A 14,810-nucleotide genomic window follows, 5' to 3' on the forward strand; every position below is an offset into this window, starting at 1 on the left:
TGTTATTATAATACAACAGTTAATATCCTGTAACCGCATTGCATGAAAGTAAGGTATCTTTAGAATTCTAGAGTCTTCAGACTTGTGCACAAAGGGATACTTTATGATACGGTAATAGTTACAATTATGCATATTTTAGCCTTCATAATTGTTTCAACTGCTGCTTTTCAGCAATATTTTCTGTTTGTTTTTTTCAGTTATGTTTCAATATAATTTGATTATTTAGTTATTTTTAATGTATCAGTAGGATAGATGTAGAACTGGTTCTTTTATAGCTTTAGAATGTTTTCAGCTTTATAATTTAAATGGTAGCAGATGGTTATCACACAGAGCTATAAAGAGAAGAAAATTGTTTCACATGCTTTTCAGCCATCTTAAACCTTATTTTCTTTCAGTTGCATCATACAAATTGGTAAATCACCTAACGCTAATCAAATTCAAAGTATATTTCACTACAGTATGTTACCATTATATTCATGAAAGGAATGATGTTAGATAATAAACTGTCCTAATTGTTTTGAAGGTTTAGGAATTTGACAATTGTTTTATAAAAATTGTATATTTCTTACATAGTGTAAATTATAAATTATATATGATTGTTATAAGTATAGACTTTTGTCTTACTAAAATTTATTACTTTACACTCATTTGAAATTTATGGTTGGTAACCATTAAGCATTTCTCCAGGGGTGTTGTTTAATATGTTTTATAATCAAGTTGTTAATTTGGTCATTCTTTATAAAAAGAAATTATTGTAGGTTTCTCAGAATTTCATTCAGAAACTCATGATGTGATTCACTTGTTACGAAAGAGGATGGGAAAATGTTGTGAGTGTTATGTTTAATTTGGAATAATGGCTTTGGCCAGAAATGAATCCAAAGTACACTGAAAAAGTTATTGGGAGTTTTGTCTTTGGTGAGGATGGGGGGTTGTTTTTAAATTATTTGTGGGAAGTAAATTATCCTATGATCATGTCATCATACTTAGCCACTATAAGTCATAAGAGTTCCAGTTTTTTAAAATGTTTACCTTAATGAAACAAAAAATCTGAATCCTTGTCATTTTAGATGTACGTTATGCTTTTCATCCCACTCTAAACTCTTACTAATACGTGTTAATTGGAGAGATAATAGGCTGGGTCACATGCCTGCTCCTTTGGGTTAGCCACCTTATCTTTTTGGTTAGAAGCTTTCTCATCATTGATAAGGGATATGAGATCCTTTTACATTTTTTAAAATTGATACATAATAGATTTACATATTTTCTGGGCATAGATGGGTACATTCATTATTATACGAATACATTGACAATTATTTGAATGTATTAACTTATCACATGTACCCAGAAAATCTTTAGTCAGATCTATTTGACTGAATATCAAATCAGTTTAATTGGGCTATCCCTCACCTTAAATATTTAGAGACCCTTACTTAATTCATAGATTTTATATTAGATTTCCAATTAATCTGAAAAATGTTTCTATAGAAGCATTCTGAATAGCAACCTCTCTCAATATACATTACAGAAATAGTGTGTTACCTTATGTTTCAGCTCTGTGCCATTTGACGCTTGATCTGTAGTGTTCTCGCAACATTGAGAATCATACGGGAAAACTGTATGGTTTATATAATGAAATGTAAGGAAAATAGCCTGGAGAATAAGCTGCTTGGAAAAGCAGAAAGAACTTTAAGAATTATTCTGAAATATCTGTAACTAACCAGAATATCCTTAAAGATACTGTATTTTTAAAACTTGGTGCTTTTAAAAAGTTAGTACCCAGAGTTATTCTATTTTCATTTTTAAGTGGCATTGTATATGTTTTTTATGGATTGTTATATTTTATATGTTTATAAGGTATTTGTTGTCTCTCATTCTAGGTAGTCTGAAAGTTTAAAAAATTGGATTGTAATTGTCAACATTTTATTTGTAGTTACAAAGTTTATAATTGTTTCATCTGATTTTTTTTATGTTTTAAAATCTTTAAGATGCAGCAGTTGAATAACATGGATGAAGTATGTTATGAAAATGTTTTGAAGCAAGTAAAGGCTGGACACCAGGTACACTTGATTTATTTTATCCTGCTTTTAGAGAGTGCTTAATGATAAAAATTACTAATTTTTAGACTCTTCAGAAGAAAATTTTTATTTAAGTCTGAGGCAATGACTCAGAGGTTCTAATTCTTAATAACTGCTTTAGCCCAATGGGTAAGTCATAAAACTATTTATAGATATTATCATCCCAATATTGATAGGTCATGCTGTTTTGTTTGCCGTTTTTAATTTTAAATATTATATTCTTACTATTTTCATGAAGCAATATCAATTGAAATGCAATATATATAATAAAGTTTTGTATTATTTGATGGTGTTTAGAAATTAAGCACTTTCATTTTTAAATTTTCTATTGTTCGATATACTCCCATCAAGATTATCAAAGTCAAAGTGAAGTGATAATAATCACTTATATAAAATTTGTTCACTTCCCAATTGTTCATGGTTCTTTGAATAACTTTATTATGACATTCCTTAAAACAATGTTAGCCTTTTATGGCATGTAAAGTATTTAACTGGCCCTTTGGTTTTTAAATTCCTTTTAAGAATGGTGAAACCTTTTTCTTCCAGACTAAATCTTGTTTGCAACCCCAGTATATAAAGTAAATCAAAGATAATTTGGACTTGAGAGCATAGAACACTGCCTCCTTTTTCCTGGAATATCTTACAGTTGGAAGCATATAGTATGTAGCCTTTTCAGTTTAGCTTTTTTCACTTAGTGGTAGGTATTTTAGGTTCCCTCATATCTTTCCATGGCTTGATAACTCAGTTCTTTTTGGTACTGAGTAATACGCCATTATCCTGGTGTACTAATTTATTTATTTATTCACCTGCCAAAGGGCATATTCATTGTTTCCAAGTTTGGCAATTATAAATAAAGTTGCTGTAAAATCCATGTGCAGGTTTTTGTAGGGACATAAGTTATTATCTCATTTAACTAAATAATAAAGAGTATAATTGCTGGATCATATGGTAGATGTATGTTTAGCTTTGGATAAAACTACCAAACTGTCTTCCAAAGTAACTGTACCATTTTTCATGCCCATTAGAGAATTTCTGTTGTTTAACATCTTCACATCCTTGCTAGTATTTGGTTTTGTCAGTGTTTTGGATGTTAGCCAGGTGTGTAATAATGTCTTGTTTTAAATTGTATTTTTCTAATGACAAGTGATATTAAGCATCTTTTCATAAGCTTATTTGCCATTTGTCCATCTTCTTTGGTTAAATCTCTTTTCAACTCTTTTGCCTATTTCTTCTTGTTGGCTTTTAAAAGTTCTTTGTATATTTTGGTAACAGTCCTTTATCAGATATATCTTTTGGAAATATTTTCTTCCAGTCTGTTACTTGTCTTCTCATTCTCTTTCCTCTTATTTCTCTTAGTGTCCTTCAGCAGAGTTTTAAATTTTAGTAAAGTCTAGCTTCTCAATTATTTCCTTTATGTCTTTGGTGTTGTATATAAAGAGTTATTGCCATCCCCAAGGTCACCTGGATTTTCTCTTATGTTATCTTCTAGGACTTTTATAATTTTGTGGTTTACATTTACATCTATGATCCATTTTGAGTTCATTTTGTAAAAGATATGAGGTCTGCATCTAGATTCATTTTTTTGCATGTTGATGTCCAGTTGTTCCAACATCATTTCTTGAAAGACTATATTCACTTATTCTTCCTTAGTCAAATAAATGTTTACTGTATTTATATGGGTCTATTTCTGGGATATCTGTTCTATTTCATTAACCTGTTTGTAAGTCTTGAAGTCAGATAGTATCTGTCTTCTGACTTTGTTTTTCTCTTTCAATATTGTGTTGGCTATTCTGGGTCTCCATTTAATTTTGAACTGTCAATTAATAACATTTTGCATCATAATTTTTAATTGTGGTGGTATTTCTCCCATCACAAGAGAACCCTTTTTAGTCTATGATAGATTTCATTATGAATGAGTACTCAAATATTTCTTCTCTTTTTAATTAATGGAAATTAAAATATAAATGCTTTACTATGGGACACATAGTAGATATCTTTTTACTCTAGTCAGGAAAATATCTACCACGTCTTACATTACCTTTTGTAACTGATCAGTCTTGCATGCATTATGAAAAAATCTTAAGAGGCCACTAATAGAAATGTAATTGTTTTGCCCCTAGAAATTAAAGTAATCGTTATTTTTCTGTCATAGTTAACACTTAATGACCAGGTAAGTAGGTACTTGGTACTTTAGTATGGAACATAGGATTGCTTCTCATCAGAATAAGTCTTTTTACTTTTTTAGAGTAAAAAGAGAAATTTTTGAAAGATTTTTCTTACTGATATTGATAAATAAATAAACATATACCATTGTAAATTCAAGCTTACATAAATAAACAGCTTAATAATTCTATTACTGCCTGTACCACAGCTATTTTGAGGCTTTAGAAGCTATGGGCTGCTTAGCTTTTTAGGGTTATAGCCCTTATCATATTATTTATAATTATTATTGAAAGATATTTGTTATATGACTCTAGCTTTTTCATTAATATGTTGTTACATTTAAAAATACTTCTTTAAAAAATAAAATGCAGCTTTATCCCCAAATTTTGGGAAAAGTAGCAGTTGTATCTTCCATTGTAGTTAGATAAAAACCCAAATACATGTAATATAGGGTATCCTAGGAGAACTGTCTTCTCTCTCTCTTCTGTCATAATTCCCTCACTGTAATAGGGACTAACATGCCCCCTTAGGAATCATTATTTATAAAACACAGATGCTGGCTAGGAGTGTTTAGTCAGTAGAGATAAGATCTTACTGCCAGCTCTTTTATTTTTAGTGTAAATCCATTCATTGCATTACTTTTCAAAATGAAAGATGACTGAGGAAGGTATGTTCTTATTATGGTAAATTCTGATAGGACAAAGTTGGTTCACAGTACTGGTGTGATTCACAGTACTGGTGCATGGTTCACACTTGGCTAGGTTCACAGTACTGGTGCATGGTTAGAAAGGACAGACTTAGATGGGATACCCGAAAGAAGTTTTCCGGTGACCAGGGTGGGTTGCTCTAGGGCATGAAGAACCTAGAAATAGAGAATGCACACAGCTGAGGCAGAATTTAGAAATAAACATTACCTCTCCACCTTTTGTGTGCACATCTTGCCATCCAAGACTGTCAGGTCTTTAAGAATGTGTGACTTCTAAGCTATCTTCTTGTCTGATTAAAAATGCATTATGGGTGATTGTGTAAAGTATGATTGCAGTTTAAGAACCTACTAACCAACTTTTGGATCTGAGATCATGTCCAGACTTGTATTATAGTGCGTTAGTCCAAACAAGAATTAGAGCAGGATAACTATGATCTTTCTTTAAGATGTATGCCCTAAGAAGTAAGGTTTAGTCTACAAGTCTCACAGTTTCTATTTTTGAATGATTAGTGATGACATTAGTTTTCCATAATAGTGGAACTTCAGGTTTTTTAGAAATACCTACTTTTCTCCTATACTGTTTTGTAGCTATAAAAATAAAATGACAATATTAAAATTATTTATAGTTTTCTATTATTTTACCATTTTAACATTATAATTGCAATTTTGTACATTTCCCACTAGTCTTATCCATTCACACATGTGCCTTTTAATTTTGCTCCTTCAAACTTAATTTTAATTATTATACTACATTACTAAATTATAATTATACCATATATACAGTTTTATACTCACTCTTTTTCTTAATAAATGATAAACATTTTTTAATGTTTCTACATGGTTTCATAATTTTAATGTTTGCAAGAGAGAAAAAATAATCTTTATTCAGGTTCTAATTTTCAGATACCATGTAAGTCCCTTTGGACTTTCAACCTTCCCAATTCTCTGACATAACTTGATTATTTCTCTTTGTTAAAGGGAGAAATGAACCTAAGGCATATTAAGCAGCTTCCCAAGGTCTTAGAGCTAGTTAAGAGAGGCAACATGATTTAAATGCAGGTCTTTGTGTTGATAAAACCCATTACGGTCTTCAGAACTTGACACTAACCCTTTCAAATTAAGCTGATATTGGCTGTTTCTCTGTTATTGGTTATTCCTCCATTATTAAGAATATTAAATGTTTGCAGTTTTCTGTTATTACAGATTGTGCTACTGTAGTGATTATCTTTCTACCTGTTATTTTTTGTTTAAATATTTACTTTGAATAAATTTCCTAAAATGGTCTTATGGCAGAAATGGCCACATTTTGTGGTCTTGCCACATGACCATAATGTATACCTAATGAATTAAAGCATTTTGTTGTCACAGGACATCTACATAGGATTTTATAAACATAGGCCACTTCTTCTGAATACTGTTATCAGTGTAGTGCTGAGTAAGGTTATGATCTAATGTATGTTTGCCATTTTGAATTTTTTTTTTTTGCAATCTTAAGGCATAAAGACAGAGTGGTGTCATACCAGTGAAGTTTTTCTTAATTGGCAATTGTTACCTCTAAATCGTGATTGGAATACACATGTATTGCACACCATTTATTCATACATTGGTTTGGGTGTGTACTTATTTGCAATTAGTAAAATTTATTCTTTCTTGCATTTTTGTTTTATACACTGTGGTCTTTTAGCCCCTGAATTTTTTTAATGTGATTTAAATAGGATTAATATATATATCCTAGCCAGTTGATTGTATTTTGCCTGTTGACCTTGGTACTATAGACATTTTGGATGGAATAATTGTGTGTTGGGCTGGAGGGTGTGTCCTGTCCTGTATACTGTAAGTTGTTTAGCAGCATCCCTAGTCTCTACCCAGTGATACCAATGACTCTCATCACCTCAAAGAAAACAACCCAAACTGGCTCCAGATACTACCAGATGTTCCCTGGGGTACAAAAGTGCCCCTGGTTGAAAAGTGTTGTTTAGAGGGAAGTCTCTTCAGGTACCCCTCAGATACCTTTCCTTGTGAATGTATTTTCATCTAAATGTATGTAAAATTTGCCAATGGTGAACATTAGGACATCATGTGAGAAAGAACCAAGATATAAATTTATCTTAACTGGGTAGTATTCAAATTCAACATACTAAAATTTCTCATAGATAAATATAAAAGCCTTCATTTAAACTCAAATAATAAATTTCATAGGTATTAATTAAAGAAGCATCATCTTGGAAAAAATTGATAATTTTAGTTGAATAAATTCAATTTAATTCAAGCAAGTATTATATATACTTTTAAAAACTAATGAAACCTTAAATGTTATCAGAGAGAAAAAAGTTCAAATTAAGAAAGATGAAAACTTCATTGTAATTTGGCTTATTTTACCAAGTTCTTTGGTCATTTTGTATCATATTTTGAGAATAGAGGTTCAAGAGAAGGTTACTGCAATTGTGAGAGGTTTGAAATACTTATAATTTGAGTTAATGGTCAAGAGAAACCAGACTATTAAGATTGCAGAAGAGAAAACCCAGGTGGGTTTTGGAGGAGAGTGGTGGTATTAGAAAGGCTGTCATATGAAAATAAAGTGTGTTCTTTTGCACAAAGAAAATTCTAACCAATGGATGGAAGTTGTAGAGAGCTAGATGTAAGGAACCACAATTTGTCTATAGTATTTGAATTGCAAAGGAGCTACCATTCTTTTAACCATAGCTGGACAATGCTTTGTCTGAGATACTGTAAAAAGTGTCTAGATGACATTGGAACAAACATCATGAACCTCTAAAGTATTCTTAATTTTAAATAGACAATTTTATGATAATTCTACTCCGTTAGTAGTAGCTCCCTGGCACGCTTTTGTTTTACCCTATTAAGGTAAACTTTAGTTTAATTTTAATCATTTAACAAAATGTTGTACTCTAATAAATAAGTTGATTAACACAAAAGAGACTGAATAAAGAAAGAGTTTAAAATTTAACCCTTAGGCATACCAAAAACTAAACATGAAGGGGAAAAAATATTCACTGGTAATTTCACTACCAGAGGTGGCTTCTGTTGGTGTTTGTCCTTCCATTTTATTGATGCATTTTATTCCCTTAGTTTTCTATCTTTTTTTTTTCTGTTATTCCTATAGTTTATCTAATCTGTTGTATTTTTCTCATTCAAAAATATGAACAGAACTGTAAATAGAAACGATAGCTTTAAAATGTAAAAATATGCTTTGATAAAGGGATTATATTTAAAATTTTTAATCAGTATCTTCTACACAATGTTGTCCTTTTACTTTTTGTGTTCCAGCAGGACAGGCCCTACCACAAAAGACTGGGTTATAAGGAAATACTGTTGATTTAGTTCTCAGTATATCATCCTATGCATGGGAAGTCTGTGGTAAATAGGATTTGATTTTGATGAATTGCCTTGTCTTCAAAGATTTAACATACTTAGTGAAATAAGGATGATAGGAAATATGAAACACATCAGGACTATGGTCCAGTAGTTGAAATTTGCCTCTGGTGTTGCTAGTATTACAAAGGCCTAGGCCAATGCCTTCAGATTTTAAGTACTAAGCAGGTAAGGCAATGGTCTTTTACCTTAATGCGGTCATCTCAACTTAAGAGCTCTGTTGCAACATAATTGAAGAACAAAGTTCTATCATTTTCATTTCTTGAAGGTACCTACATTATATGTTTAACTTTTAAGAAGTTGCCCTAAACTGAAATCTCTTTGTATCAGTCTTCTGAAAAGGCTTACTCTGTTTAAGTCTTTTATTTGTAGGTTGATCTGTCAACACTATTTAGCCTAAGATCAGTTAGCTTGCTATGTGACAGCTTCTCCTGAATGCCTCTGTATTGTGTGCAGCACAGAAAATTGCTAGGTAGTTACTTGGAAAGCAGGACGGTTAAATATTTTTATTTTGGTAAGTATACCCATTTCAACAAAGTTGGCAACCCTTGATTTATTTCATCACACAAAAACTGGTACTTCATACTAGTCATTGATTATTGAGACTCATTTAGAGGTTTGTTTTCAGGAACTTAGGACCCTTCACAGGATTATTTTTTCTCTTTTAATCTCCTTGAAGAGATACCTTAACTAAGCTGCAGTGTTCTGTCCGCTGCTTGTATTGGAAAGTCAACAAAGAACTTCCCAGTAGAATAGAATTTTTGAGTTGTGTTTTTTTCACTCATAATAATTGATATTGAAGTTAATGTTATCCCAGTCACTAGCTGTCTTTGTATAAGGTTTCAAATGATAACTTTAAATAGGTGATTTGTATACATCCATCTGTCAGAAAATGAAGAAATATAATTCAACAACCTTTTCACATTGTCTAAAAAACTGACAGCCAAATTAACTCATCAATTTTATTATTCTGACTCTGATGACTGAGAAGTCTTAACTATATGTGTTTGTCATTCTGAGATTCTTTTCTGTTTAAATGTTTTGTTATACATATAAGTACCATAAATTATGTATGTATGCTGTGTGTGTGTGTGTGTGTATATATATATATACTATGTGCATATATATATACTATATACACACATATGTAGTATATATATGCACATAGTGTGTGTGTATACATATATATACATATATATATATACACTGACATAGCATACATACATAATTTATGGTACTTATATGTTGGCAATTCAGCCTTTAGTTTTGATCCATCTGCTCAAGCTAATGAGACATCTCATTTGTAAGCTTCTCTTTGTGTTACCAAATGCAAGTACAGCTTTAGTTATAACTATAAACACCAGAGAGAGATAGGGAGAGAGAGAGAGAGAGATTTGCTTCTGGAGTTTAGTTATAGTTATAACTAACTACGTATTAGTGCATTGTTATTAACTGTGGTCGTGGTTAGTAACAGTATTACCAGTAACAATGGTCATTAACTATAGTGCATTTAGTAGCCAACTATATATTTCATAAATATGCTTTTCTTTATTATTAAGGAAAATCAAATTATTTCTGTGGGGCTGTGTGCGTAAACTTTAGCTCTATTTTGTTACTTTTGAAATATATCTTAGCAGTTATATAGTGTACAGTAGTAAGAAATATGTAAATCAGTCTATTCCAGTCGAGGTAAACTAATTGAATTATTCCTGCTACTACCTCATGCTGCCTGCCCCTTCTCCCCCACAATCAGTTAAGAAAAAATCTCTCGTGAATACTTTTCTGAATTTGTTTTTTTCTTGCTTTCAAGTTGTTCAGTATCTCAGATTTCTCCCTGGTTTGGTTTCTTTAAGTACTTTGATTTTTATCAGAGGACCTACATTTCAAACCATTACTGAGAAGACTGAAATATGTGTCCATTCAAAAAAGAACTATGACTCTCAGACAACTAAACACTTTTTAGGCTAAAAATTAAGGGCTTTAAATTTTTAATATATAAATAAATTATATTTGTTTCTCCTTATTTGGATTAAAACAAATTTCATGTTCAAAAGCCATGCTGACATTCTCTGATCATACTATTCCATGGGTTTCAGTCATCTAAACTTGTGTGCTCGTGTACTTAATAGATTTTATGTTCAGCTTTGCCTTAAAAGTATTAAAAACAGTAGGAGGCAGTTGTGTTCCACTCAGGCATGTGTGATGACAGATGGAGAAAATCTTTTCATGTTGACTTTTCAACGGTCCTACTCTGCAAGACTTCAAGCTCTTCTTGGCTATTGGGAAATCAAAAGTTGGCGATTCAGCCTTTAATTTTGATCCATCTGCTCAAACTAATGAGACGTCTCATTTGTAAGCTTCTCTTTGTGTTACCAAATGCAAGTACAGCTTTATCATTCCTGTTAATAATTCCCCTCCTCCTGTGTAACTTGCAGAATGGGAAAATAATTAATGCCTTAACTCTACTGAGATTTTTCTTGTTATACAAACTTTGTTACAGTGATAGGAGAAGAAATTAGAAACTTCCTCAGAGATTATGGCATGTTTAGTAGTTAATTTAGGTTATTTTCCATATCATTAAAAAAAACTTAAATTCTTAGTTTGCAGCTTCTTACTCAAAATTTACCTTCAATTTTAAGGAATAAAAGGCCTTCTGGTATTAAAGAGAAAAAAAGTCTCCTCCAACCTTGGATTAATGCTGAACATCAGCCTTTGATTAGATGTGTGGCTTATTTTCTCTTTCCTCGTTGTTTATAAGTTAGTTGACATTTCTGTTTCTAAGAAGCCACCTTTAAAAATTGACTAATATAGATTAATTTATTAGTATCTGAAGAAAATTATTTTTATTTCTAAGCATTGTTTCTTAGTTTATATGAGAGTAATTAATTATATAAAATCAAAACAAATTCCATCATGCTAACTTAAATAATGAAACTTTCCATTGGCCCTTTGCCTAAAAAGGTTTTATTCTGCAGATATAATAAGCATCTCTAATTCTCAGTACCAGTGTTTCTGCCATATCAAATTTACCTAGCATTACTTTTATTTGTGAATTATTTGAGTGCTTCTTTCTTTACTCCCCTTCCCACTTATTGTTTACATATAGATTTGTGTCATGCTAAAGTAATGTTTGACTACTTGCAGTCATTTTTCTGTATTTATAAAGTTGTAGAAGATTCTCTAAACAGCCATTGGGAATATTTTACATTATATTATCAGAAGTTTATTTGACAGCTATTTATTTCATTCTAGAGAATGATGTATTGATTTATTTATTAGCTGCTTTCCACTAGATATCTGGACTTAAGCAGTTTGTAGATATAGTTATTAAGTTTAGGTTACTACTACAAGCATTTGTTGACTACATTTTTATAGAAATCATTTGATAAAATTGAAAAGACAGTATTTTTTATTAAAGCTGAATATGAAATTTTATGCGCCAAGGAAATCTGATACAATTATCCACATATTTTCTCAAGGTGAAAAAAAAGGAGATAAACATTCAAATATGATTAACCATTGTAGATTTGTACTGTCTTCATCTGTAGTTGGAGTTTTTATCAATTTTTGTTTGTTTTCATAGTAGTGTATTTAAGTGAGGGTGATGGGAAGAAAGAAATTATGTGTCTATATTTAATGTTGTAAAATAAGTTCTGTTTTTAAGAGAATAACATAGTCTTAGATCTCATCTCATTTTTTTCTTGGTTTTTATAAATGAGAAGATGAGAAGTGTAGCTATCACTATATTATGGTAAATAAACTGGCCATTTCTTGGGATCTAATTAAACTTAAGAGCTTCTGCACAGCAAAAGAAACTATCATTAGAGTGAACTGGCAACCAAGAGAATGGGCAAAAAATTTTGCAACCTACCCATCTGACAAAGGGCTGATATCCAGAATCTACAAAGCACTTCAATAAATTTACAAGTATAAAACAGACAACCCCATCAAAAAGTGGGCAAAGGATATGAACAGACACTTTTCCAAAGAAGACATTTATGCAGCCAACAAACATATGAAAAAATGCTCATTAACACTGGTCATTAGAGAAATGCAAATCAAAACCACATTGAGATACCATCTCATGCCAATTAAAATGGCAGTCATTAAAAAATCTGGAGACAATAGATGCTGTAGAGGATGTGGAGAAATAGGAATACTTTGACACTGTTGGTGAGAGTATAAATTAGTGGAATCATTGTGGAAGACAGTGTGGCTATTCCTCAAGGATCTAGAAATAGGACTACCATTTGACCTAGCAATGCCATTACTGGGTATATATCCAAAGGATTATAAATTGTTCTATTATGAAGACACATGCACAAGTATGTCCATTGCAGCACTGTTTACGATAGCAAAGACTTGGAACTAGTCCAAATACCCATCAATGATAGACTGGATAAAAAAAATGTGGCATATATTCACCATGGAATACTATGCAGCCATAAAAAAGGATGAGTTTATGTCCTTTGCAGGAACATGGATGAAGCTGGAAACCATCATTCTCAGCAGACTAACACAAGAACAGAAAACCAAACACTGCACATTCTCACTCATAAGTGGTTGTTGAACAATGGGAACACATGGACATAGGGTGGGGAACATCACACACTTGGGCCTGTTGGGGGTTGGGAGAGCTAGGGGAGGGACAGCTGGGGGTAGGGGGATTGGGGAGGGATAACATTAGGAGAAATACCTAATGTGGACGATGGCGGGATGGATGCAGTAAACCACCATGGCATGTGTATACCTGCGTAACAGTCTTGCCAGATCTGCACATGTACCCCAGAACTTAAAGAATAATTAAAAAATAAAATAAAATAAATTGGCCATTTCTAAATAGCACAGCATTTAAATTAGTAACTGCTCCAGAAATACAGTCAGAGACCTGTTAAATAAGTCTGAAACTGTGAAGTGTCTAAGATGTTGCCCTACCTGCATACTGAAAGACAGCCTTCCATAGACTAACTTTATTTAAATTCTGCACACACACAAAGACAAACACAAGACACCTGGGTTAGGGGACAGACTGTGTTGCTTCTCCTAACTTCCCCCTGGTCTATCTACAGGGCGAGAGCCAGCTACTGCATGTGCGTGGGTTGCACCACAGGAGACGTACTCCAAAAGTTATGAAACACTGAGCTTTTATAGGAGCTATGGGCACATCTGCTCATTCTGTCCTCTGGAGAGTGAAAGAGGGGAGACAAAAAAGTAGACCAGTTGGCCATGCAGGGACCTTATCTTCTACTCTGGAACTTACACAGACTCCCTTGAGGAATGAAAGAAAGGCCTACATCCTGGAATGTAAACAGTTGACTCATTGGGAGATAAGAAAGGAGTCTCTAGGATTTCTTACCCTTTGAATTGGAGAAAATGGCTCTGGGGAAGTGAAGACATTCTCTGTCTGATTAGCACTTTAGTTTCTATTACTCAGAGGCCCTGGATGGGTAGGAACACCAGAAATTTCAGGGAGGATTATCTTTCAACAAGACCGGGTGTGTCTGGAAGGGACACACAAGGTCTACTAAACCTCAGTAGGATGGCAGACTACTTTTTTTTTTTTAATTTAGAAAAAGTTTTCTAACCTTCTAATCTTACATTGCATTCTCTCTCCAATAGTCTTTTTGTCTTATTCTCTTATTCTCCATGGACCTAGATCTCTCTGTTTCTCTCTCTCTCAACTATAGCATCTGATCTACACTCTGTTACAGCTGTATTTTTGAAATCAAGTGGAGAAAGTCAAATAAATTTAAATGATTTCATAAGTGGACAAATGACAATGTGCCTTTCTTTTCTTTTCTTTTCTTTTTTGTTAAGTGTAATGTAACTGCCTCACCTGTGGGTTTGCAGATAATTTTTTTCCTTGTGTTTTTTTGTTTTGTTTTGTTTTGTTTTGTTTTGCTTTTAATGAAGAAGCCCAATTAAAGAGTACAATACAGACTTGAGGATAATTAAGACATGTTTATGAAAGTGGCCCAAAAACTGAAAGAGACAGTCAAGCACACATCTAAGAGGAATTACAATTTTAGGATTTTTTTCCCTTTATAGCAGTTTAGTTTTAATTACTCTAGCTAGTACAGTTGATACCCAGTATATTAATTTAGTAGGATTTCCTTTGCTTGAGCAATTTAAAAAAATAAGGTAAATTCTAATAAAAAGAATCATTTTAAGTATATCATTTGAGATATTAAATGTACAGTTGAATGTTTAAGAATTATAAATAGTGATTATTGTCTAAGAAATGAAAAATACTGATAGAAGTCTTAAAAATACATCTTATGTTGTTATTTTTCTCAAATCAGATTCAATCCAGAACATCTTATAATGTTCAAAAATAATAGGCCTTAAAGCCCAGTGGTATCTATAGAATTGTTAGCTCACTAATGAATTTTATTTGCATAGTAATAGACTAGCTGGTCTTGCCTAATTTACCCTACTGAAGAGATGTTGCTGTTTAGGGGCTGTCAATAGCA

At 32.2% G+C, this 14,810-nt stretch overlaps 1 protein-coding gene across 1 annotated transcript in view; it reads left to right on the forward strand.

The window, feature by feature from the left end:
* The window catches only part of ASCC3 (activating signal cointegrator 1 complex subunit 3), a 363,321-nt gene that overhangs the window by 141,358 nt on the left and 207,153 nt on the right, over positions 1–14,810 (forward strand). Inside the window, exon 13 of the mRNA XM_012438418.3 lies at positions 1,986–2,057. Within this exon, the coding sequence (XP_012293841.2) occupies positions 1,986–2,057 (72 nt within the window). The remainder of the gene's footprint in view (positions 1–1,985; positions 2,058–14,810) is intronic.

The sequence above is a fragment of the Aotus nancymaae genome, unplaced genomic scaffold, assembly GCF_030222135.1.
Source record: "Aotus nancymaae isolate 86718 unplaced genomic scaffold, 86718_ANA_hifiasm-v0.15.2.pri h1tg000040l, whole genome shotgun sequence".
NCBI lineage: Eukaryota > Metazoa > Chordata > Mammalia > Primates > Aotidae > Aotus > Aotus nancymaae.